The sequence below is a fragment of the Oryzias latipes genome, chromosome 1 (genome assembly GCF_002234675.1).
Source record: "Oryzias latipes chromosome 1, ASM223467v1".
NCBI classification, from domain to species: Eukaryota; Metazoa; Chordata; class Actinopteri; order Beloniformes; family Adrianichthyidae; genus Oryzias; species Oryzias latipes.
This window is the reverse complement of record NC_019859.2, coordinates 9313184-9340347: the sequence shown is the minus strand read 5'-3', so window position 1 is coordinate 9340347 and position 27164 is coordinate 9313184. Positions and strand designations below refer to the sequence as shown.

Below are 27164 nucleotides of genomic sequence, written 5' to 3'. Positions count from 1 at the left end.
AAAGTATTTTTGTTTGCATCACATGTGCATAAAAAGGCAGACAGTAGATACACAACAGGAAGAGAAACTGAAAGTTTGGCAGAAACTGATTATTTACTTCTGGATTGATTTTGTACATTTTTTAACCAACTTGATCTTGATTGTATTTGTGGTTTTCAGTCGATACTACAGTTACTACTAGATCATTTTTTCAATATGTATCTTTATCCTTTGTATTCTTACTTTTTCTAGATTTAGAAGGAAACAATGAAGCTCCTTTTGGCCGTCTCTTCTTCCCCAGAAGCATCCTCAAAACAAATATTGCATCAGTGGTTCTCTTCCTTGGCACAAAACTGTGCTGTTGCTCACAAATGCAGCCTGGTTTCCTTTACTTCTCTCTCATAACTTCATTGTGACTCACCACCTTTATTCCTCCTCAGGTTCCAGAACTGAACATTTTCCTTGTTCTTGAAAATTACCATCAGTACATTTTTTCCTCGCTGGAAATGCTTTTTCGAAATGAATATTGAGACAATGTTCTCAGGGTGGATGTGAAAATGCAATCCCCTCTTTGCATTTTCGTTTTAATTATGACACAATAAGCGGTTTTAAGCATAAAATGAAAAAGCATTTTGAAATATTGCTTTTTCATTTGAATTCTGAGTCATTTGATGCAGCTACTTTTTGAAAATTAAAAAGCATTTCTGCTAATCCATTTTAATTGTCAAATTAGACATTTCTAAATGAATTATGCTACACATTTACCAGAGAACTTTTTGAAAATGAAATGTCAAATTCCATTTTCATTATTTTAATTAAGTGACAGAAGAAGCTGTGTTGAGGAAGGAAATGAAAAAGCAGTTTGGTGGATTGCTTTTTCATTTTTATTTTGAGTCAAAAAAATGCAGCTTCATTTTGAAAATGAAAAAGCATTTCTGGTATTGACTTATTTTTAATGATGCTACAGAATCGCTTCCATAAAGATGGAACAGTCAAGTCTCAAACTCTGTCACACGTCCACAGGTTTTTTTAAGGACAAACAAAAGGACTCATCAGTACTATTTCCTGCTCTACGACTACCTCCTCAATTCATCAGTTCTTCAAAGATCTCCTATGATCACTGACCTGCTGCAAATCCGTTCCATTGTCTTACAAATCTCTGTAAATCCCCCCCCTTTGTTTCCAATGGAGTATCATGAAAACACAAGGGGGGGGGGGGGGGAGATTTATGCACCTTTTGTCTCATCCACCTCTTTACTCGTCTGTTAAAATTAAAACTATTTATTCTCTTATTAAAATCAATACATTACAAACCCTACTGTTTGCATTTCCCATGTAGGCAATCATGTTTTCCCACAATTTCACTTCATAATTGATTTTTAATCTGTGAATAAACAGTGGAAAAGCAGATGGCATGAAATAGATTTAATAAACATTTGACTTCAGACTAGAATAAATAAAGACAGTCACTGCCATCAGAAAGCCCCTTTTAAAAATAAGTGAAGCATTATAAAAGGAAAATAATTAAAATTTTTGTCAGATTACTCATTACTGGACTGAGAGCTGCTGCTAAAGTTTGAACAGCTTTATTACAATAATGAATCTAAATCTAAAACAACTAATTTAATGTGAGTAAATATTAGAAAACTCAAAAGCATGTTTAAAAAAAAAAAGAAAACAAAACTTATTTATTTCCAACAATACATTCTCATAACAAGACAGTGAATTTAAAACAAGGGTGTACTTAATGACAAAATGAGTCAAATCTCCAGGGACATAAGTATAAAAACAAAAACCGTGGAATTCTTCCCAGCTCCTGAGAGTTGGTTAAAAAAAAAAAAAATTCTGTCAAGCTTTTAATATCATCTGCACATTAGACTTAGTGCAGCCTACCAGTTGTATACAATGCACAATTCAGACGTCAGTCATTGTGATAAAAGTCTAGTCATGGATTTTTCTTGCTGCCTGTCAGCATTTTGTACAAACACTCCACTGGATGGTATCAACACTGGTGATGAGCATCTGAAGACTTAGTATAACTAAGATGGTCAGGGACAAAAAGGGGGAGGTAGGGATGTGGAAAGAAAACAGTCTAAAGAGGAGAACCTCCAGTCTGCTGTTGGAACACATCAATTGTATCTTCATCCTCCATTTCTAGCTGTAAGAAAAAAGGAGAAACAAAAGGTTGATGGATGAACATGACGTTTTATTTAGGCATAAAACCCTGAGCTTAAACTATGTAATACAAAAAGCTCAGTGTTAAATTTGTTTTTGTCTCATTTGAATGAATTTTTCTAGAATTCATCTGATATCATTCTAAACCCGAATGATAATTAAATTTTAGTTTTGAGTTCTAAATAAAAACCACAGCCTTTTATTTTTAGAGATGGAACTTTCAAAGAAAGAAAGGAATTTTTTTTATTAATGAAAACAATTGAGAACTTCACATTTAAAGGATAGCAAATCATCTCCCTGGGAGCATGAATACAATCTGGATTTAACGATTGGATCCTGTTTGTTCACATTTTGGTGTCTTCTTCACTTCTGGGACTAATTCTTATGAAGAATGCCCTTCAGGCCCGTCTGAAATTCTACTCCACAAAAACAACTGAACTCTTGATTTAATTTTTTTTCTCCAAAAAGTCTTCTCTCTCTAAACAGGAGGTGAATGCTGTTTACTCCAAGCACAAATTCACGCTCCAACAAGTTCAAATTTAACTTTTTTTTGCACCAACTGGTGATATATAAACAGCAAAATTGTATTGTAGATGCTTAAAAAAAGAAAAGAAAAAAAAAAGAAATCTATGTTATACCTTTATGTTTAAATCACAATAATTTTTATCTTTGTTGGTCAATATCTAAATGAGATTTTTAGGGATACTAACACTAAACAAAAGTTGACTGGTAGATATTTTAAGATGTCTTCCGAAAATTGGTTTAATCAATTACCCCCCTTATGTACTCAAATTAAGTGTGTGCAGCTTTACCTGCGAAGGTGTGTCTGTTTCATTGATGGGCTGTCCATCAAATCGAAATCTTATTTGTCTCATCGACAGTCCCTGAAAGACAAAGCAGCCGCATTGAATGCACAAATACTTTAGCAAGAGCACACCTTGACAACACACCAATGAAGGTATCTATAGTTCAAGACATTAAAACAATGAACAGTGCATACTGCTCAAACCCAGTACCATAATATTAGGTGCCTTGTAGGGTTGGGCGATGTCCCTTAAATTGGCCGTTGACGATGTTTGCTGTCAACCACCGGGATGGACGATGACATCGTCGGGGGGGGGGGGGGGGGGGGGGGGGTATTTTTACATTTTTCGTTCTTATATAACTGCTATTCGTTTTTTTTTTGCTTTTCAAACTAAATAGAAAAGAAGTAGTCCGCTCCCGCACTTCACTAGTGAAGTGGACCGGCGGAGCGCGGACTTACAGCTTTGTGTTTGAGGGGAAGGGAGGGGTGCTTTGTTACATGAGCGCTATGTGTGGGAGATTTAAGACTGCGATCCGTCCCGCAGCTCTAGGGGTACAAGCAACCGAACTCAGAACCGGGTCTAAAAGTGTGTCTGTGCACAGCTCGGATCGTCAGCACACACAACGGTTTGAGCTTCAAAGCAGAAATGTCGCTCAGTCCTTAGAAAACATTCAAACAATCACGCGGATTTGTGTTTCCAGTCGTGTCCCGACTAATAAAGGCTGATGTTATTCCTACGTTTATGTGCAGCCAGGATGCAGCACCACCCAAAGCTAATGTTGTTAGCCCGTGTTAGCATACTGCTAATCCTGGCTTCGTTCAGAAAAAGCACTGACCACACGGATTAAAATTCAAATGATGAGCGAACAGTTGTTTCATAATAACCGTAACATTATTAAAAGCACGTTTAGAAGATCATCTCGTATTTTACCGAGCTGACATGTCAATGTATATAGCCGCTCGGCGCTGTTTAACATTGTTTTGTATTGAATTGTTACATTCAATAAAGTTTGAAAAAAAGCCGCTCGGCGGAATCTATATCCTTCCGGTTTTCAAACCCTACTGCGCATGTGCGAATGATTTATTCCGACGGAAAGACGTTTTTATATTCTGAAAACATTTTTCTGGAACCATGTACACGGTTGGATTCTAATCCGACCATTGATCCCATCAAGATATTTTGCACATGTAACCGCGGCTTATGGTGTCGACGCGCAACGTGGGGGGGGGGGGGGGGGGGGGGGGTGTGGGCATCACGATGGTGGTCTCTCCATCGGGATGTCAGTCACCCATCACGATGGACGATGATATCGTCCATCGGCACAACCCTAGTGCCTTGTTCACTTTTCCGTCACCAAAGTTACCCCTACTAATGCAACTTAATACAATAAAACCATACTCTTCTATAGAATAGTGACAATTTTCCAAATCTTTGATTATAAACCTCAATTCAGAGCATTCTTTCCAGCTTCAAAGTTAATTTGTGACAGAACTATGAAACATAAACCTCATAATATCAGCCTATTTGGACTGTTTACTCCTGTAAACCTCACCTGACGCTCACAATAGGCTTTCATCAGTTTGCTGAGAGGAGTGTGCCTTTTAATCTTGAACTGCACCACTGAGCCATCCTGCCCCGCCACCTTCAGGTTGATGTGCTCGTTTTTCTCAGTCTTCACTACGTCCTAAAAATATAAAAAAAATAAAAACAAAACCAAATAAACCAGTTGTTAATTAACTAGGCAAGAATAAGAAAGGATTACACAACAGGTCACAAACGGTCACATATAGGACAAAATATATTCGTTTTGGTAGATTCTTGTAGCGCGAGGCTGCTTTTATTCCCGCTAACAGAATGGAGGGAAATGAACCTACACGTTAGCTTTAGGATTTGGGCCTACCACAAATAATAAAATAAAAAACGGGATTCAAAGATTTTATTAGTTTAGACATTATACGTCACACTACTTACACCATCCAATTATAACAACGCTAGCTATTAAGTACAAAATACACACAGTGCACTTGTAAATAGTTTTATTTTTAGACATTTGTTATAACAAACTGCCGGCCCGTTTCTTCGTTAGCACGCACCAGTCCTAACAGCTGACTCACATCTTTGGATATTGCGAACATACAAGGCCAGGTAATACAAATATGAACTAGTTCGTATCTCTCTCGAGAAGTTAACAATAACCGCAATGGTTAAAAGTGTAGATTACAAGCTTCTGAAACAATAAAAAAACATTGTTTGTTGGTGTCGCCGCAGACTCGGACACGTTAGCCGGGTTAGCTTATTATGCTAATTACGCTAGCTGGTTTGCTAGCTTGCTCAGTTAAAGAAAACTTGTCAATAACATCGCAAGTTTTGAAAAGCTTATTTTAACAATTTGGCCGCATACATGTTTTAAATCAAACAAAAAAACAAAAGAATGGCTAAAAAACCGGGTTCCTCACCATGGGCGTCTCGTCTGCCATCGCTGCTGCTGTGGCTAGTGTGGACTGTTTGCGCCTGATCAAGTGCGCTTGCGCAATGAGGACAACCTCTTTGCGACGGCTGCCGTTTATAAAACCAGGCCGCCGCATCTAGCGCTCTCATTTAGGACGTATTGCACTTCCCTCGCATCATGGATTCCCCTTACATCAACTCAGGTAAATATTTCTCAGATAGAGATTTCTATCTATCTATTAAGGATTGAACAATCCCATTGGGAAATGTACATATTCAATATAACTATAAAACATTTATCAAACTAGTTTTCTTGATGCATTCACCTTTACATAACCAATCAAGTACATAATTTAATAACCCAAAGAATGTTTTATTTAATAAAAAAACTAAAATAACATGACATCTGATTTAGAAATAAATTCATCTTTATTTTTAAATGCAGAAAAATGCTTTTCAAAAATATTCTCACAAACCAATCATTTCATACAAATAAATAATTTTACATAAAATATTAAAACACTCCCCAAATACAGATAGAATTCTAATAACTCAAAAAACGGTCAAGTTTTGCCAGCAACGTGTTGTTTAGTAACACATGTAACTTTGATTCATGTCAGGAACGTCTTCATGAAATCCCACATAATCAATAATAAAACACTGGACATGTAGACGAATCACTTAAAAGATGAAGGATATGAAAACGGAAATGATTACGTAGCATTTAGATCAACTGTAGACTCTCAGTGTTTTCAGCCCCTTTCTCCTGCTTTGGTGGTTGGTAAAAAAATGTTTTTTAAAAAGCAGTAAACAATAACTTTTCGCAACCTGTCAAAAATAAAACTAAACCTTAACTGAAATAAAAGTCAAAATGGTTTGGTATTAACATTTTTTTGGCAGCTTCTCCATTTTCTCCTGGCCCAAAATACATTGCTGATGATAGCCTTTCGGTTTGAAAAAGTAATTTTTATCCTAAAAACTATTTCTAATTTTATCTTTAAAACGGAAAATTTAATTACTTTAATTTTAATTTTATATTCTCTGTTAGACAATACAAGGAAGAATCTGCTGTAAGACAAGTATATAAGTTAAAACAGCATGTAAGACTAAAAAAAAAAAGTAAAAAATGATACATTCACGCCATCATGGAGACAATAAAAACATTACTATCTCGTAACAGATACTGATGTATATTGTATTATAAACCTAGATAGTCAGCTAAGCGAAACAGACTTCTGAGTGAATGCATGAGCATCTTCCTCAGGCAACTTTTGTCTGCATTAGTTTGCTTCTCTTTAGTGACAAAAAATTATGCTACCATCCGTTAGGAATTAGGTATTGATACAAAAGCTCCTACATTTGAATTTCTGCTTTATTTATGATAGTAGTGCCAGAACTGACAGGAAGAACTGAGGAAGAGGAGTTAAAAACATAATGGGGGAAAACTGTTATTAGTTCAGCAGTGCTAGATCTTATAAATTACCTTCATCCATCCTGAATGTACATTTTATTCCTTCATGTCAAACTCTAAAGTTCACCAAAGTTCTATAAGTTCTGACCTTTCCTGAACAGCGACAAACGACACTGCAAAAAGAGTCTGAAAGAAGCGGCGGGCTGGACTATAGAGCACCCCATCTGTCAGCGGGGGGAAACTCCTTCACCTCCCCCACTTCAGTGAGCGGCTGTTCTTCCAGCGTGAAAGTGAGTTTGTACCTCATCCGGGTCTTTTCCTGAGACAGAAAAGTTCAAACTCATCCACTGTGGCAGCTTTCATTCAGAAAATGTGCTTCATGGCAACAGAAAAAAAGCGAACGAAAAATGGAAAAAGAAAAAAAAAGCTCAGGGTTGAGCTCTACCTTCAGAGGATTGGCGAGCAGAATGACCTGAGTGATGGAAGGGGGAGGGAGAATTGGACTGAAAGGAGCCAGCTCCGTTCCAGAAGGCGACTGCAGCTTTACTTTCATCATCTAAAAAGATGTGGACAGCAAACAAACATGAAGATAAAAACAGAGCTTCAAATGTCATTTCTAAAAAAAGCCTCGACTGCAAGAATAAAATATTTGCCATACTTTCTAAGGACTTTAAAAAATCCTCTATTTATTATTATTATTAATTTTTTGTTTTCACCTTGGGCACTGCTGCTTGTAGAAGAATGTTTCTGACGGGCTGTGGAGACGTGTTCAGCATGGAGGCGACCATGACCAGCACATCCGGCCGGCCGGGGGGATAGTTGGTGGCAAAATGCAGCAGAACGCGGAGGCCATTTTTGTCAAACACGGTCACGGGGGACACTTGACCTACAACACAACAAAAAGTCCAAATAAACTTGGATAGAGTTGATACAAAACATTAAAAAGATTCAAACGTTTGAGGCAGGAAGTGCTGCAAAGAAGAGAACTTTAACGAGAGGTTTGCTGGTCATGCATCTTCCACAAACACTTGTACAGTAAACATTATATAAAGCTTTCTTTACAGTCAGTTAAGGGTATAATCTATTTATTTACAGTCACAAAGTCATGATTCATGATTCAGTCATGACACAATTAAACATGGATTCTCCTCAGATTTACATCCAAAACCAAATTTTGTTTTGTAAAAAAATAGTTTTTATTAAAAACTTTTTAAAAGGTGGAGCTCACAGTAATAAAAAAATGCAAGAAAAAGCTTTAAAGAAACATCAACACCCAGATTTGTTAAATCTGTATTCCATTTTTACATAAGAATACATTGCGTTTCAACAAATCGATTTTTTCAAAGCCAGCCGTGAAGAATTACCCACCGTCCTTCCATCAGTTCGCTGACTTATCTGTGGTCATGACTCACGCTAGTCAGCGTGTCCTCTCTGACCCCCACCCCCACAGTGTGGAAATTGAACCCACTTTGTGAGCTGCTCGTAATAAAAGCTTTCTCTGAATTCCATGTCAGCTCCAGCTCAGTCCTGTCGGCTGGGCTCGGTGGGGAAGGTGGGAGGCGGGAGGATTGCAGGTGAAGCTGACATCCATTTGAAACGGAGTCTCACCCCCTGCAGCTCCCTGACATTACTGCAGAGCAGCCCCAGTGTCTGAATCCACCATCTGAGGTGTGTGTCAGACTGTACAATGACGACATACACACACAATAAAAAATCCTTTCCCTTTTACCTACACATTTGGTATACGTACAGTTTCATTGTATTTTATTTGATACATTTTTTTAGAATTTAGACTTGCATATAATCTTTTTTCTTGAGTCTATATTAACTGATTTCTTGTGAGCTGCAGGTCTTTTTCTTCCTTTTGTTCTATCTCTTCTGACGCTGCTGTTGTAAAATTATTCTCTTCCCCTTTCATATCTTATCTTTTCTTTTCTTTTCTGACTAAATATAAACATGAAAAAACAGCACAGTTACCACTAAGTGGCAGTAAAGTGTCATGCTTGACATTCGAGAAAAGTAAAGGGGGAGAAACTGTTGCTGATTACTGACCTTTCCTGTATAGAAACCATTACTGGGATTTCTTTTCAATTGTAGGATCTTTTATCACATTTTTGATCACACCCGGTACAAAAACGGTTAACTCTTTCTGGAATGGGAAGGATTAATCAACATCTTTTCTTTGATTATTTTACAATGTGTCCATTGAGCCTCATCAAACTGCACTCAGCCAAAATCAATTAACACGGAGCCCGCTAATCAAGTGTTGTGCTAGATTAGCCTATCTGGAACTGTGTTGGTTTTGTTGCATCAGTATCAGTGATGTTTTTGGAAACATGTTTAGAGAAAGGAAGTAATCACTAATGGAAATCATTTAGTCTGATTTGTAGATAATTTGTGCAAAAAAAAATCATTTAAGGATTTTGGGAGATTAAAAATTTTAGATTTATGAGTCAATGCATTTTTTAGCACTTGTCTCTAAAAATACAGGAGCCATAAAGGAAAATTGCCAGCCTCTAAAAATATTGCAAGCTTTCCTGGCTTTTTTTCTTTTACATTTTAACGATGTGTATTTATGCTTTCATGCAAATATCCGGTTGTTCTAAATGTTTCCTTTTAGGGGCTTTCTAAACAGAAAGGAGGAACTAATTGCCCTTCAAAGCAAACAGAAAGCATGAGAGGTTAATTATGAGACTCACTTGGCTTGATGGCCTCCAGAGGAATAAACAAACTGGTCAGGGACGCCTCTTCTCCCGTAGCTGCAGGAATCGCAGTCATGGGGAGAACCGGCGACAGGGAGCGTAACGGAGGGCTGTCATCTGCCGCCGTCTTTGTGCTCAAAGGAGCCGAGCATCTTTGTATCGCTGCTGTGATGGACGAGGCTGATGAAACAATGGTGCCACCTCGACTGGGGGAGAAATGAGATCATCAACCACACAAACACCTTCCAAGCCTAATTCCTCCAACTGACATGGGAACTGAAGCTTTCTTCTCTACCCCTTCATCATATGCATTCATTCAAACACAGTATGAACCAACGGACATAATGAGAATATCTAAGAGCAGCTGTTGAGCGCCGAAAAATACGATTTGAAGTAGTGGTAAAAAGGAAGATCATGTCTTTTAAAATGATTAGGCGCAAAGTTCAGGTTCAGTAAATAAGAAGTTAATAGAACAAAGGAAATCTGCCTCTAGACGCTGCCTAAATTTAATCATCATCTCAAGGAGCAACAACTGTAAATGTAAAAATGTAAAAATGTAAAACATCCAATCTTAACCAGATTTCACAACAGAATCCAGACAGAACACTGAATGCAAGGCAGAGAGTTTCATCTCTTTGCAGATGCTTTGCTCACTTTTCAGAGGCAGACAGATCCAACATGGGGAGGTCTTGTAAGGTGGGACTGAGGGGAGGAGATGGCAGGTGGACACCTCCAGATAAAGCAGAGAGCTGCGATGGGGCAGCCGGAGGAGCAGGGAAGGTCACGTTGAGAGACAGAGGGGCAGCTGCTGCTTCTGAGGCGGTCGGAGCCGAACACGGAGGTTCTTGGAGTGTGGATGCTCTTAATTCAGATGATGAGAAAGCCGGAAGGGTGGGAAAGAGGAGGCCAGGAATGCTTGCAGAGGAGGCAGCTGTGGTTTTGGTCACACGACAAGCAGAAGTAGATGAAGAGAGCTCAGCTGGAAAGTCAGATAGTGTTGCAGCTGAAGCCAAACTGGTGTCAAAAAGACCCAAATCTGGACCAAAACCCTGTAACACACAGTCAAAAGAAAGACTTTGTTATATTTCTGTTTGACAGAACTCAAGCTGTGCATCCGGGAGCAGTTTTGATGTCACCACCTGTGAAGACGGCAAATGTCTGCCCTGGTTTCTGTGGGCTGAGTCTCTCAGTACAGGGCTCGGTTCACTGACTTCTGCAAACAAACATGAACGTGTCATCACAAAAAAGTAAATAAATAAAGATTCCAGCACACAACAACCATGATACCTAAAGAAAGCAGCTCTTCATCCAGCCAGGATGGAGCAGCAGAAGGTGCACTGAGGCTACAGGAATGAGCCGTTATTGATCCACTGAGGATGTCGGTCAGAGAAGTGGAAGATGAAGGTTCCTGCTTAGAAGGAGAGGCTCTCTCCGTGTCAAAGTCCTCCAGATCGATCAGAACCTCGGACTGATTGGTGCTTGCACTCTCTGAAAGATGATCAGATGGAGAAAACCAGACAGAATTATTTAAAGACCAACTCTGATGGAAATTCTTTTTTTTAACATGTTCGTGTGGCATTTTTCTGATGATGGATGACATTTTAAAGAGCCTATACCGTGCTATTCTTAAGCCTTTTATAGTAAACAATATCCATGTACGTATATGATACTATATTATCTTTTGCAGGCAAAGAGCAATTTTTTTCCCACATGAGTTATTTTCCTGAGCCCTTTTCAAACCCGGAAGTGAGAGGACTCCGCCTCTCACTCCGTGTGGCTGCCATCTATTTCATGACGTCATCCTAAAGTCGGCCTCATCAGTGTGTCTGCGACTCGCCCACAAAAGCAAACAACATCTGAACTTTTGCAAAGATGGATGTGCATATAAGAGGTAAGTGTTTTTGCTAGCTCCCGGCAGAAAGTGGGTGTGTCTGTTAGCATGGGGGTGGTGCTGGAAGCGCAGATTCTTCCCAGAAGGGGCTGTTCTCACTGGTCTACGTCACAATGCGAGAACCCGCTTGTTTTCGTGGGTTGGGAGGGGCTGGTGCTCAGACCGCTGGTTTTTAGAGGAATACTCAGAAATGCATGGATGGATCGAAATACTGCTTTGGGGTTTCTTTTCGTGAGAAATCACCATTATAATACACTTTAAAGCTCAAAAAAATCGATTTTACATGATACATGCCCTTTAAGAAATTTAAGCTTAAAATTGTATTTTTGGTATTTCTTTAATCAAATCATTGTGACTCAGGAGCAGACGAAAAAAATGCAGTTGGAAAAAGGTGTATTTGTAATACAGCCACAAGCTCCCTGCTCTGCTCCATTCTGATGCATCCACTTGTAAACGACTAGATCCATTTACATCTTCATTTTCTGAGCTGGCATCTGGATCCAAACTGTACGGCTGTTTAGCTCCGCCTCCAACATTGCTCACGATTGTTGTTAAACCAGTAATGTTAGATTGGGGGTGTAAAGGGTTGTAAGTTAGTGGGAAAACAGGGAGTTCTCGGCAATAGGGAGGGGGGGCAAGATTGCTCCACGGCAACACTCCCGCCCACAACTCAGAGCCAAATTTCTAATAAACTTCCCATCTGCAGAAACTATATTCTAGAAAACGACAAAGTCTTTAAGATTTGGGGTAAAAACATCATAATTATATTTAAAAAGACCACTGATAATGCTTCGAAATTGATCTAAAGATGACAGGAGTGGGACTTTTAAATGTAACTTACCTTCCTGTCATCACCTTAAATTACACTTCTAAAACTCTATGCATGTTAGTTACTGTGTCCATGCTGTTGTAAAAAGCTCTAGACCGTCCGGAGTGGGTTTCTCAGATAAGCATAAACATTTCTATTTATCTGTGCAGTATTTACATGTACTAACTGCACAAGCACTGGGCTATAAATATCACCCAGATGGACACACATTTTTACATTCTCTGACCTTGGGGCTGCAACAGCAACAGCTCTAAAATGAATTCTGAACAAATACTACAGGACAGAGAGGACTACTACGGTAGTTTGCATGCTGTGCTTGCAGCTTTCACTCCGTTCTGCCATGCAGGGCTTTCTTAGCAGCTACAATTAAATTTTTCTTAGAAAATAGTTGGTTTCATGACAGCATAAGAATCAGAAATATGAATTCACTTTGTTTAATGAATTCTGGAGGCCTGTTACCTGTGTGCAGAAATGTATTGAAAGATGTCTGTGAAATTTTTTCACAGTTGTTGTTCATATCAAAGCAATGATCAAAGAACAAACAATGGGCCCATTTTGTCCCACTGCTGCTGCAACGTCACACTTTCCGTTTTTTATTTTTCTTTTTTTCCTCCAAGTAATTGATTTCTCCTAAACAAAGAAGGCTCGCTGCAACACTTGCTCTGAGCTCCAGAACAAAGTTGTCACAAACTAAAAGTTTGCCTTCTTCATCTTTTCAAGCTCTAAGCCCAGCTTTGATGTGAGCTTTTCTCAGCTTTGGACCAGATAAGATTCATCTGGGTGATCAGATGGAAAAACAATTCGACTTCCAAGCAAAATCTGAATTTTGAGCATTGCCGATTGGCAGCAACCTCTGCCAATAGGATACAGAACGTTCACAGATCCTGCACAATATAATATCACAGTAGAGTCGGTCTTATCTTCAAATATAAAAGTGTGAATGATCAAATCCACTCTTTCCCAAGAAACATGCATCCACTCATCATTTCCTTTGTTGTTAATATGCAATTATCTTCAGTTGGTGCATCCAAAGCAAAGCAAAGCAGCTCTGCAAATGCATTTGGGTGAAATCAGGAAGGAATCCTGAAGAGCAGCACACATTAATCCCTCTCATCTGGAAGCAAACTAATTGTTACCCTGAGCCTTACCTTGTTTGACAGATGTTTGCTTGCCCTGTACCCCTTCGGACTCCCCATTAATCTTGTGTCCTTCCACGATCGTCTTATATGAATTCATGACATGGGAGAGGTCATCACTGGCCTGCAGAATTTCTCCTGATAAGGGCGGGGGGGGGAAAATCGTTAGAGCTTCTGTCATCAGACACACTGAACCTGGTGAATTAAAGGGTGAGTCTAACTGCAACAACAGCCAGTGCGTCGAACAGCAAGAGGCATGTTTTCTTACCTAAGTGGCTGTCATTATCTTCACTCTCGGTAGCGAGCTGGAACACCTTCTTCTGAAGTTTGTCACAATCGTTGTACAACTCCTAGAAGCAAAACATTTGACTGAATGAATCTTTGATGTCACCAAGACCAGAAAAACAAGGTTAAAAGCAGCAATTCTCATTAGGTTTGTTAATTTTATCAAGATGAATAAAGAATGGCAATATGAATAGACGCCGGATATTTGCACAGGAACTGTTCCACAAAAGGAGTTGTGCAGCCATAAAGGAGGATATAAGGTTCCAGGAAGGAAATCAAGAGGTGATGCTCGGCTGCACAGTTGGCCTGCAGAGCAGTGAGCTGTATGTTACTGCAACCTCTTCACTGTATTACTGTATTACATACGTTCAGCTTTCATTCACCCAAAATTCTCACATTAAAAGAGGTTTTAGGTCTGATCTGCAGCGCGTGCCTGAAGGCAAAAGTTCAAAGTGAACGCTCCCAGGGTGTGTTAAGGGCTTACTACTAAAAAAAATAAAATAATAAAAAACACAACTAAAAGTAATTCAGAGAACTATTAAAAAAAAGAAGAAAAAAAGAACTTTGTGACAAGTGTGAGTGTAAAACGATTTTAATTATTGACATTAAAAAACGTTACGGTATTTTATTCAATTGTTCATCAAGTGCTCTTCAGTCTTATTTGGTTGGGGGAGGCGGGGGGTGTTTGTCGGTTTGATACATATTTCTTTTTGTAGACTTTTTATGGCGGATTTTTGCACACTTTACTTGAAAAAGTCCTTTTATTTTATTTTTTTAGAAAAAAATGCACATTAGCCTGATTTGAGACTACACTGTACCTAACCAGATCCCCGATGAAAGGTGTCAAAGTCTTTAATCAAATCAATGAAACCAGTGACAAATGCAGTTTGAAATCATTCATAAATCATCTTCTGTTATTTGAAGTTGAAATAGCAGGTCAGTAGTTGGAAAACACTTAATTACTTTGGGGTTTTAGTAGACCAATTAATTGCTTGATGGTTTCAGTCCAATCCCAGTGTTGACGGCTGTTGCGTAATGGTTAGGATCCAAGCTCTCACATTGTCCAAAGGTGTTTTTGGTGTTTTTAGCATCTTCTTGTGGCATTTTTCTGAGGACGAGGGAGAATAAATTGAAAAAATAAGCTAAAAAAAGAATTTGCTGAGTATTTCTTTATTCAAATCGTTGTGACTCAGGAGCAGATGGGGGGGGGGGCAGTTTAAAAAAATGTATTGGTGACATAGAAAATACACTGGGTGGGCCACAAGCTCCCAGCTCTCAGATGTGGGGAGGAGAAAGGGGGGCTGGGCTTCTCCGCGCCATTGGCCCTGCCCCCAACTCTGAAGTGATTGAACTACTGCCGCTCTACAGAAATGATGTTCTCGAGAACAGTTGATTTTTTTGGGGCTAAAAATGGCATAATCATAGTTAAAACTGGGATGTTTAACGGGGACCGGCACAGGGAGACCCAGACTTTGGGGCTACATAGTTAGTCGCGCGGAGGAGCCACACTGGATGAAGCTCATAGTGCGCCTGGGAATTGACCTTTGATTTGCCGTGCGCCATGTTTTGCACTTAACCAACTGAGCTTTCCAGCCACTACAGGGAACAATTTTACAATAGATCAAAAGATGGTTGGAGTGGGACTTTAAATCACAGAAACTCTTCCTTCTTACTTTGAAGCCTTGGTGAGAGGCTTGGCAGACTTCCAGGAGGATGTATAAAGCAACAGAGAAAAATAGACTCAAATGGACAGATTGATTTATTGCTCAACAACAAAACAATCAAAGTCGGATCAGGGCAGCCACTGGGGTCGTTGGAAAAGATGAGGCGTCTTGGTGAAGAAGTGCGTACAAGAGTCAGGTTTGGGAGCAAGAATACGCTGGTGTTGCATGACAAGATGTTCACCTCTGATTGCTTCACAGCAGGTCTGTTCTAAGGATCCCTGAAAGCAGCTGCAGCCCTCGGAAAGGGCTTCAACAGTCTCACAAGGGGAGGGGGGTTCACACTTGAATAATGGCCTCATTCTCCTATTCTATCATGTACCTTCCCGCTTAATGGCAACACTAAAGAGCAGGCTCAGATAAAAAAACAAAAAACCCTGCTGCATCACTCTGCGGGTGTTCAGGAGCATTATGGATCTTCAGATGAAGAGTTAATTTGTCAGGGGGGAGTTCTTGTTGTTGTTGCTTCACACAGCAGTAAATTAAACAGCAATGAAGGAACAGCCTGACTTTGGGCTGATTCGACACCTTCTGAAGAAAACAAACCTTAATGAGCTCCTTATCTTCATCAGTGGACTCTTCCAGGTTGAAGTGAGCCAGCATCTCATTAAGGAGTTTGACGCTGTTGTTCGCAGCTTCCAATGTGTTCCTCAGCTGCGCTGCTTTCCGTGTTCTCACTTCATCCTATGAGACAAGGTTTGCTGCTTTACATCAACCTCACAGTCAAACAGTACAACTGTTTTTCAGTGGTCGAAAATGATGCATTTAGTGAGTCAGACTCTCTTTTGACTGAGCCTTCTTTCAAGTTGTTATTCATACATCTGAACGCATGACATGAAGGGGTGGTTCAACATGTCAGCAGAGGTTTAGAACGCATTCAGCTAAATAGCCAGGACATTTGTACAGTAATTTCCTTCTCATGTCAGAATCCTACGCACCTCCATGACCATGTTCTTAATGAGACGGTTCGCCTCCTGGAGATCTTCTGGCTTCTTGCTCTTTAGGAGTTCTGCTAATTGCTGTGAACAGAAGAGAGGCATAAGCTTGAAGTCTAGAATGATACACACAAATAAAAAAAAGCCAGCAGGAAGCTCAGGTATCAGATCCACAGAAAAAAAAACACATTTAAGAATCATCTTTTGAGCCATTTCAAAAGCATTTCGAAGGATCCTTTAACTCCTTAACACCTATTGATAAGGCGATAAGGAAACTCAACTCCCTTACTGCCCCCCCCACTTCCTGCTACAAACTCACACTGAAAAACTTTCACACCTCTTCAGAACATCATCTTCACCAAAGACTCCCATCACCGACTCATCTACTTACTGATCTTAGCACTGTTGTCACTTTAAACTGCCACTTTAACCATCTCATTGCTCTTTTGCACTGTTTAGATTGCTGTTATTCTTCTTATTATAACTGTTTTTATCTATTTTATTTTATTATTTTATAAGCTGCTTGCACTGTGGGGCGAGAGGAAAGTAATTTGAACTGTGCTGTATGTCTTGTGTATGCAGCGTATTTGACAAATAAAGCTGACTTTGACTTTGATTAATGCAAATATGCATCAAGCCACTTTGGCTCCAAAATTACCTAAATTAAGCATTTACTGGAAAGGAAAAAAATTTGTGAAATGTTTTATAGCTGGAAAAAAAAAAGATCTAATGCCCCTTTTAGCCACAATTGAAAAATAATGTCATATTGTAGGACTTAGTTTCTACCTCTGAGTCGTGGGTGGGACCATTGGTGCAGAGCGACCACGCCCCCCTTCTGCGCCCTGTATTTTCTATGTAACAAATACGATCTTTGTCAAACTGCATTTTTCTCATCCAGTCCTGATTTACAATTATTTCAATAAAGAAATGATCAAAAATTCTATTTTGATCTTAATTTTCTTTAAATGTCCTCCATCAGAAAATGACACAAGAGCATGTTAAAAACACTAAAAACAGATTTTTTTTTTCCCTCTTCGTGTCAGAATTTCACCTCTGATGTAATATTTGTCTTTCCAACAGATCTGGTATAATTATTACAGCTTAAAATATTAATTTATTCAAATCAGTACTTGTATCCCCCACTTTCTCACCTCTTTTCCCTTTACTCTCTTCCACCCCCCCTCCCCACACACACTAAATGTAAATAAAAAATAAAAAATAATACAACAAAAAGGGGGTTATACAAATCTACACTCTGGTTTCTCGAAGTTCTAGAACCTCTTTTTGTGAAAGTAAAAGGCATTCAGCTCTAATCTGTTTGCTCAGCTGTTGGACAGAACAAGTTAAAAAAAAAAAGAATTTTATTGGAGTGGGTCTTTAGGAACTATTTTTCTCTAAAGATATACTAATAACCCTGTTTTAGAAGATAAAAACTCCAATATTTATGTTATCTGTAAGACAAAAACTCACTATGAAAAAAATAAATCTTCATTCATATTGAATTTTTAAAAATGTCAACATTTTTACATTTTGTGAAGCATAAATCTTCAGTTTATTCGACACAACCTGGCTGGCATTGCAGCACAAGAGTCTCCCAAAAAAAGAAAAGCACTTGCTGTCTGGATGTCTGACTGCCTCACAGGCAGAGCAAAGTTTGGAGACTAATAGTCGAGAAGTCAGCAGCTCAGGAGCTTATTAGGACAGAGTTTGCTTTCTTTTGTTCCACTGAGCACAACTCTGAAATCCTGTGCAACTCTTCAGCTGTGAAACTTACTGGACTGGAAATGAGAATGTTTAACAAAGTTTCAGGGAAAACTGTACTGTACTGCAAGTCAGTGGTGGAGAATGTAGTTCCACATGCTGTCATTTGCTGAGGCAACAGTGTCAGAGATTCTGACACACACAAAAGCTCAACATGATGCTTTTGTGCTTGGAGCAACTGTGTAACTCCAAAGAGGAATTCTGCACAAGGTTGCACACTGTGATAGGAAAAGGTTGCATGTTCTTTCCACAATGTACAAAAGAAACAATCATGTCATCAATCTGACATCTTCAAACCTGTTGCAACGAACAGGAATTCATTCTGCCTTCAACAAATATCTAAAAATATGCTTAAAACCATGTCTCACATATTCAATAAACTAGAACTTTTGGGTTTCATGGAAGGCTTTTTGAACTGAACATCATTTTGGAGAGTTGCCTACAGTCGATATGCTCCTAAAGCAGTGGTTTTCAACTGGTGTGCCGTGGGAGATGACCCATTCACTGATCTAAAAACATTTTCCATCTCCAGGATATCAGCTGTTCATCCAAACAGGCCCTGATAAAACGCTGAGTAGTTAGGAATGTGAAAGATCATAAAATGCCTTTTCTTTGTGTTTATTTTATTCTATTAAAGACACCCTGATAAGAATGACGGTACCGCGATTCAGCTGCAACTATAACTGTTTTCTGAAAAGTCCCGCCCCTTTAACTGTCTCCAATCATTCTTGGAGGCTTAATCACACGTCATAAGTCTGACCAATCAGAAGTTGTTAAAGTCTTTACTTCCTTATTCTGATTCTGCTCATAAAGTCGCTCAGTTCTAACAAAAATACCAGCTAAAGCTCGTCTTTAGCGGTGTAACTTTCTGTGGAGTCCGGTATCAAACCGTAGAAAAAGTGAACAAAACAATGTAGCTCAGTCTTTCTGCGTTCGGCAGCTGTTTGCACTACATCTCCCATGATACATTGGGTAAAAGTGACAGCGTCTCAGCGGGCAATGAGTCTTCCCTGTTAAACGCCTTGAAACCACAACGAACACACTAACCATTTTTAAATCTTCCAACTTAACTTTTATTACAACTCTTAGAAAAAAACAGCTGCAATTCCAGCTTTTTCTGCCACAATTATGACTAAAAAACCCATGTGAGATTGTCGAGGGACTGTAGATAAATACAGACTATGAGTTTCTCCTTTTTTAAAAATTTTTGGATGCTCATGTGTCGCGGGAATTTTGTCAAGGTTAAAGTGTGCCGTGGCTCAAAAAAGGTTGAAAAACACTGTCCTAGAATTTTAAAAACTCTTATTTTGAAGTCTGACTGTTGCTTCTGTGATATGAACATTATTGAGCCACAATAATATGTCACATCAAGTCCCAATTTGCTATAACCATTACAATGATCACAGGCACAAACTGGCTTTGTAGTTCAATGAGCCATAAAAAAGACTGAGGATACCGGCTTCATGTTAGAAATGAAGTTTTTAAGAGAAGTTGTAAGAGATGTGAAAAACTGCACTGCTGACTGTGTGGAAAAACAAGAACACATTGATCATTAGGAGGAAATCAAAACTATTAGGTTGGGGATTAATGAACCAAAGGGCACAGACTGAATTATATATCAAAAGCAATCAGGGGTAATAGATTATAACAACAAAAATAAGAACTTTCAATGGTTTAAATAGCCAAGCATGACTTTAGAAACTCAGCCAGCAATACTGTAGTAATTCAAAGTCTTAAAATATTTTACTTTCAAGCTAATGGTGACAAAGATGCTTCTGCAAAAAAATGCCCAAACATAGGAAACAAAGGTATGTGGAAAAAATACTCTGCAAGTCCAAAAAATATATGATGAGCCATTTTCAGGTCTGGATTTGATTCAGACAAGTCTGAGAACTTTTAGTTGTTCACCACCTGAGCTCAAAATAACTGGAATTTACAGCATTTCTTTTCATCTCTGTCTTATTAAATTATCACAAAGTACCTTTTCTTATAATGCACATGTTTAATTTTAAAGTCAGCAGTGAAAAAGTGTGTTTTTAGCTGAAAAGTTCACTAACTTTGAGGAGAAAATAGATTTATCCCTACAATGTTACCGTATTTTCCGGACTATAAGTCGCACTGGACTATAAGTCGCATTTTGACGGGAAATTTATTTGACAAAATCTGAGACCAAGAACTAATAACTTGCACAACCTCATATGACACAATCATAGCAGACTGTTTATCTCATAATTTCACAGTAATTCTTTCTCATATTTATTTATTTATTCCTTTCATGAAGCATCATTGTCCAACTAATACTCTGTTTTCATCCTGTATTTGTAGAAACAGTTGTCATTTTTATTGCATTTCTGAATCTATGAAATCATTGGAAAATAGAATATTATGTTGTTAGCCTTCAAGATCTTACTGTAAAAAAAAGTTTGCTGATTCTCTGAGTCAACATACTCTTAACACTTAACATACATCAAATTTAGCCAGGAACATCATCTCTGTTCCTCACAAATGAACATAACAGGAGGGTTAACAATGTATTTATTTCAATTTAGTTCTAATATAAGTTGCTGCGGAGTATAAGTCGCCCCACTTGCCAAACTATGAAAAAAAGGGCGACTTATAGTCCGGAAAATACGGTATTTGTCACTAATTTGCAACATACTAAATAAAGTTCCACTCCGATCATCTATTATCTTTTCTAAAAGCGTTCCCAGAGCTCTTTTAATCATGATTGTGCTGTTTTTAACCAAAATCAAAAAACCTGTGTTGTTTTCCAGGACAAAGTCCCGCCCACAACTCAGAGTTGTGGGCGGGAATATTGACATGGAGTGAGCCCACTCCCACTTCCCATCATCCATCTCCGTTTTAACGGAGGGGAGTGGGAACGGTAAAGGCTGGGTTGGGTTTTTACTATAATATTGTGTGTTTTTTGTTTTTAATGTTAAAAAAAATAATCAATAAAGTTTAATTTGATCTCTATATAAGTTCTCCTGCTGGCACACATCCTCAGCCCAACATTACCAGTGCAACAAAAATGGCGAGTAATATCTGAGCTATCCAGCCAAACAATTTGGATCCAGAAGCCAGCTCAGACGAAGAAAACATACATAAATCTATATTGATGCATCAGAATGGAGTGGAGCAGGGAGCTTGTGGTACGCCGACTGTAGCACCTACATCACTGCTACAAGCTTTTTCCAGCAGCATGTTTTCGTCTGCTCCAGACTGACAAAACATTCTACAGATATACGTAGAAAAACAATTTTAAGCTTAATTTTTTTCAGTAAAATGCCACAGGAACATGCTGAAAACACAAAAACGTTTGTGTTATTGGAGTAGGACTTTAATTTTGGACTTAAGCCTCACTGTGGACAGAAAAAAACACTAAGGAATATGTTTTCATATAGTTGGAATTAAATTCAGACAAGATTGCTGTATTTGGCTGGTCATGTAGGTATTCACAGAGAGCATATGTTAGCGTTTTCAAAAACCAAGAATTTGTGTCCGTGCTCAGCCTATTTCCCATTGTCTATCCCCATCAGTTAGGGGGTGGGAGGTCGGAAAGCGATGGGGGGGGTGTAGGTCTGGCACTTTGTGTTGTGTTTTTATAGGAAGAGTGCTATTCAAATAAAGTTTGATTAGATGTTAGAAATGTCAAGTAGTAATAAAAAAAAGCATGTTGCCAAAGAACAAAAACAATCAAATGACTGCAAATGTCAGGTTTTTAGGCATCAAAGTGATAATTTTAACATTACACCAATACAAGAACAGAGGAAGCGCTGATAGTTTTTTAATGTTGTTTTATGTGTTTGCTCGTGAATCACAAAGTCATTGCGTTTTGGCTTTAACGTCAGACATGTTCATTTACAAAACAAGATTTACTTTTAATAAGATGTTTTACATCCTCCAATGTTCTTCTCATCAGTGACCTTTACTGAGAGAGTGTGAATACTCCTTTAAATCAATGTTGACTTCATAAAGTTGTACTAAATATATACGCATGACGTTTTACACCCTATTATAGCATATTTATGAGGCGTTTACGCCCTTGAATGTTGTTTGTCAACAAATATCTCTATCTAAACATTTATAACCAAAGAAAAAAAATTGTGAAAACGGAGCTGCCAAGAGACAAAGAAGATCCCAAAATAGTTCCTCTCACCAGGCTTTTTTTCTCGTCATCAAACACGGGATTCTTGCACCGGGGAGAAGATGGTGGTTTCAGTGTGGGATCAGCTGAGATTTCTGGATCGATTAAAACAATACCTACAGCAAAAAAAACATATGGAGCCAACAAGACTGTTTGAATTTCAGAAAATTTGCAGAAATAAAAGCAGTAAGATACTGCAGTCTGTGAGGTGCAGGTTGGGGTTTTGTGAGTGTGTGTCTCACTGCAGATGATGACTCACCCTGTAACTTCAGCATCTGATATGCCTCCCGGATCTTCGTCTCTTCAGGCAGAGATATCGTCCAGGAAAACAGCATCTCTATCACTCTGGTCTTCACTTTTTCTGACGTTCTATCTCCAAGGTACTGAACAGTATCATAAAAACAGCTGGAATAATCAGGAACACCATGTAAAGACTTCCTGATGTTCATGCGGCTTACCTTAGGTGAAACTAATTTTATCAGCTCATTCAAAAATTTAAACTTCCCAACTTCATTGTGAAACCTTTGCCCGCAGTTCTTTAAACAAGCCTCAAGAACCTACAAGAATAAAACAAACTGGATCGTTCTTCTGCTGAAAGACATGAGAATAATACATGTGAAAAGACAAAATACTGGACCGTTAAAGCTTGCATCGCCTCCCACTCTTGAGGGGACTGAATCTTGTGTGCCAGAAGCCTGACAGAGATTTGTGGACTGAAAAACATACGAAAAAAAGATCCTGAAAATGCTCTTATTACATGCGTCAGCAGCTTTTTGTTAGCTTTCTTTTTTCTGTTGACTCCATAGCTGAAGAGCACAGATGAAGAAAAACAATGAGAAGGACGATGTTCCAGATTGTGTCGGAGCTGGATGGAGAAACGTGATTAATACGCAAATACAAAGAGAAAGCAAATACCGGTATGTCACTGCACCATTTACAAGAGGCAACAGTGAAACAGATGATAACGACCCCAAACACCGCCACCTGACCAGAAATCTGATCAGCTGATATATTTATTTATATCCTTCTATGCAAGAAAATTACTGAAGCAGTAATTTTGCACGAGTACCTGAAGATGGCTGCATTTCTATCAGAATAAGTCAATTAAATGAAGATTTTCATTTGAGAGGAATTTAAAAGACGCCAAAAGTTATCCTTAATGACAGCCTCAATTCATTAATGACTCCTTAACAAGCAAATTAGCTGCCGGTATTCATGCTTTGAGGGGAATTTTAAAACGTGAAAGAAAAGAGAATTTGTTAAAATAAACGATTGTAATCCAAAGCTCTCATGAAGCGACATGATTATTGACACCTACTGCAAACTAACAACAAACAAACCAGAGGGCAACTGTTTTAACCTAAACTTAAGCCGTTTTTTTAGATGTAAAAAACAAAACAAAAACAGGTCAATTTTTCTTTTTTCGTTTGTAATAACATAAGACTTTAGGTCAGGTTTCTTGAAAATATCATCTTGCAGCATAGACGCGTCAATAACTAATGAGATGTTTATTACTTGTCAATAAAGACTTAGAAAGTAAGTTCAACATCACCAAAATTAACAAGGTTATTGATCTGCACTTGAAATAAATAGATATCCCTAAATCGTTGGTAATGCTTTGCAAATAAAGTCAATGATCCTTTTTATTATATTCCTGACAGAAAGAAAGATCAAACATGCTAATATTAGAAAGTTTACTATGAAATGCTCAGCGATGTATGGTAGATCAATCTTGCTCTTTGTATATTCCTTTTAGAAGCTTATAGTTAATGCTAAAGCTGAACAAACGGTTTAAACCTCTTTTACGTTTACACTTCGGAGGCTGGCAGGTACCAGGAGTTTAAAATTAAAAAAATTCAGAGGAATTTCATGCACATATATTTAAACCTTTTTTTTTCTCATTTTAGCAATCCATGTGCACAGATTACTTAACCATGTTCTTTGTTTTGTAATGTGGGTGTGTACAGTTAAGATTTTGGACCTTAACTGCCCACATGAGCCCAGTAGCTCTGCTATAATTCTATTGCAGACTTACCAACATACAGAGTGACTGCATGAATATTCTACATTAGATCCGTACCAAACTTAACTGACATTCAGCTGTATGAGCTGGATAATTTTTTAATAATAGATTGTATTACAAGAAAACTGTTCATTATTCTGTTTTTATAGTTTGCTAAACTAGGAGTTTAAACATTTGTGTTCACACATTACAAAACTGATTGAACAACTTTATAATCTGTGGACACAGAAGTACCAGTTGGGCTCCATACATGACTAAACACTTTCCACTGTAAACATAGAATCAAAAGCAAGCATGGAAAATGTAAACACTTAAATTAAACCACTTACATATTTTCATCGGATTCTTTCTACATAAATATTTGTGGATTACCCTGGTGATTGCTACTGGGAGAGCCCTGAGGATAATGCTGTGTTTAATGAAAAATAAGTGGCATACCCTTCTAGCTCCTTATTGATTTGATCACAGAATCCCATAATATACTCCCAGTCTTCATGCCTGTTGGAAGGGCTGGTGGCTTTATCTGAAACACAAAAACAAAAAGTGAAGAGGGAGAAGAGAAAATGGAAATGAGACGTTTGACAGTTCATTTTCCAAAAAAAAAAGGAAAAATAAGGTTCATGATTGAACTGAAACCACGTTCACTAAAATATGTTAGTCAGAGTGCACTCGTGCACATTATGAATATTCATGTTAACTGTACAAAAAAGGGCATAGGTCACATTTGTTACAAACATGCACTTATAGGATGAGCTGCACTGGATTGTGCTTATAGCATTTTCTTTTATTGTACTTTTCTCTTGTTGTTGTTGTTGACTTGTTTTAGGCAGCTGCATTAGTTAAATGGGATCCACTCAAACTGCCTCTAGTTTAATCAGGAACCTGCCTTTGACGGTCAGGCCCTTTGCACTGTTTTGGATAATAAGGGTGGAGGGAAAAAAATGCTGAAAGCTGCACCAACAAAGACTTTATTGCAAAAACTATGGTAATCTTAACAGAGAGAAATATGGAGATGAGATTCTGCTACCAGCGGCAACCCCATTTGTCAAGCGTTCATGAAAATGAGGGGTTCATCAGAAACCACTTTCAGAACCTGGGAAAAGCCTGCTAGCAGTCCTGACTTCCACCCCACTGAACACGGGTGGAATCAGGTGTAGATGAGTGACCCAAGTGTGGATGGTTCCTCCCACTGACTGTAAAAGGGAGAACTGGACCAAGTGAGTGTGACTTCCCACATAGAAAATAACTTACTTCCAGCTCCAACCAAATTAAGCCAATCCAGTCGCCACTTTTTGCAATAGTGACGTCGCAGTGTTGGAGCCAAGTCACATCATTAAGTAGTGATTGGTCCAAGTCAATGAGAGTCATTGTTTCTATGGAAACAACTCTTACCAAGGAGTGGGTTTGTTGGAAGGCCACACCCCTAACACTTAAAAGAGGGCTCAGGAGAATCTGTCAATCTCTGCATCTCTGTTTCTTTAGAGATGCAGTTCTTATGTTTTTGTCCAGTTTTGATATAAGGGTTAATATATTGGGAGAACTGGGTGGTTGGAGGGAGGAATCTGTGTGTGGTTGTCCTGTGTTTTACATTTTAAATCATTTTCACTTTTTATGACTATTTTATTGGCTTTTACGTGGAGCACTTTGTGTTTTCATTCTGAATGAAAGGGGCTATACAAATTAATAAAGTTTGAATCAAACATTTTGAATGTTCAATGAAGGAACACACATTTTTATTAAGGCATCTGATTGGTCAGTTTATACCTTGAATAACTTGCAACTAAAGAATAAATATTAAAATATTTAAGTTTAGTGCAAAAGTGTTAAAAAGGTAGCAGAGCAAGAATTGTTATTCTGACTAATAGAATGACTTAGTAATAGCTGTTTATTTCTCAATAGAAGTCTATGGGATTTTGGCTTCATGAATCAGCAGATACTTCCTGATTGAAACACGAAGGGGGAGGAGTCACTCAGTCCAGTTTTCATACAATCAACGGTTCCTCCACATGATAAAGATGCTTCTGTTTTCAAAATAAATATTTTTTTATTCCACCCAATTCCCTTTTTTTCCCCTTCAAAAAATGCATTAAAAGTTGACTAAACTGATTATTGCAGTAACGAAAACGCTAATATTTCATGGCCGCAAACCACAGAGATTCACTTTGCTCTGCACCTCAGTCTGACCTCATTCCACGACATACTCATGTTCCATAAACATACAGCATCATGTAAAAGGAACAACAACATATTTGCTCAAATTTAGCCCACCAACCGCAAATGTTCCCACTTATACTAAGAAAAACTGATATGATATACCTCCGTTAAATTTTAAAAAAGCGGACAAACACTTGGTAAATCAACTTTAGTTTATCGATACTATTTAATTTAAGATGAGCTTATGTATTTAAACGGAGTACAGACACTATGTTCCTGTTATTAAGGCGGTAGTTTTACAAACACGTCGATTAAACGTACTAAAACACAGACAAGCTTGGTTCCAGCCAGGTGCTCGTTGTGTTCATCATAGCTAAGCTAGGCTAGCCTCCAACAAACCCAGAACCGTACCATTCAAATGCGGCGATGACACGCCAAACCAACCGATACTTCGGACAGTTGAGTCGCCACCGCGCCGCTACACACCACTATAACATGAAAAGATGACCCGAGACAAGTTTTAAGTCAGAACTTACTGAGCCAGGACTCTAAAGACTCTCCATCATCCGCCATGTTTGTTCTCGCTAATGAAAACATCGCGTGACTGCTGCTGCTTTCAGGGACCTCCGGAAAAAACGGTTCTCTGTGAGGTAGTGACCAATGACCCACCAGTCATTAGTCGTGTTTTACCACCGTCAGACCAGTCAGTGAAAGCACGAAAACATGCCATCGGTTTTTGAATAGTCAACACCATTTACTAG

General features: G+C 38.5%; 2 protein-coding genes across 3 annotated transcripts; both read right to left on the bottom strand.

Moving 5' to 3' along the window:
• Nucleotides 1-2049: 2049 nt before the first annotated feature.
• On the bottom strand, nucleotides 2050-5459 carry sumo2 (small ubiquitin-related modifier 2). Its single transcript, NM_001172046.1, is given in 4 exon segments — nucleotides 2050-2137; nucleotides 2967-3038; nucleotides 4513-4644; nucleotides 5417-5459. Coding segments are annotated over 4 exon segments (291 nt in total). The 5' UTR covers nucleotides 5438-5459; the 3' UTR covers nucleotides 2050-2071.
• Nucleotides 5460-5813: 354 nt separating this feature from the next.
• LOC101156386 (ADP-ribosylation factor-binding protein GGA3) lies at nucleotides 5814-27018 on the bottom strand. 2 transcript variants are annotated; one of them, XM_004065787.4, is made up of 17 exons: nucleotides 26940-27018; nucleotides 24688-24772; nucleotides 22864-22939; nucleotides 22685-22783; nucleotides 22486-22609; nucleotides 22239-22342; nucleotides 16322-16402; nucleotides 15930-16067; nucleotides 13646-13727; nucleotides 13390-13515; nucleotides 10809-11009; nucleotides 10661-10734; nucleotides 10176-10570; nucleotides 9519-9727; nucleotides 7536-7705; nucleotides 7265-7375; nucleotides 5814-7138 (listed from the first exon to the last, which is right to left on the bottom strand). In XM_004065787.4, the coding sequence occupies exons 1-17, from the start codon at nucleotides 26998-27000 to the stop codon at nucleotides 7028-7030; spliced, it is 2247 nt and encodes a 748-aa protein (XP_004065835.2). In that variant the 5' UTR covers nucleotides 27001-27018; the 3' UTR covers nucleotides 5814-7027. The 2 variants fall into 2 exon arrangements, with proteins under 2 accessions (XP_004065835.2, XP_011472148.1); XM_011473846.3 differs by lacking the exon at nucleotides 26940-27018 and adding an exon at nucleotides 26815-26877.
• Nucleotides 27019-27164: the final 146 nt, after the last annotated feature.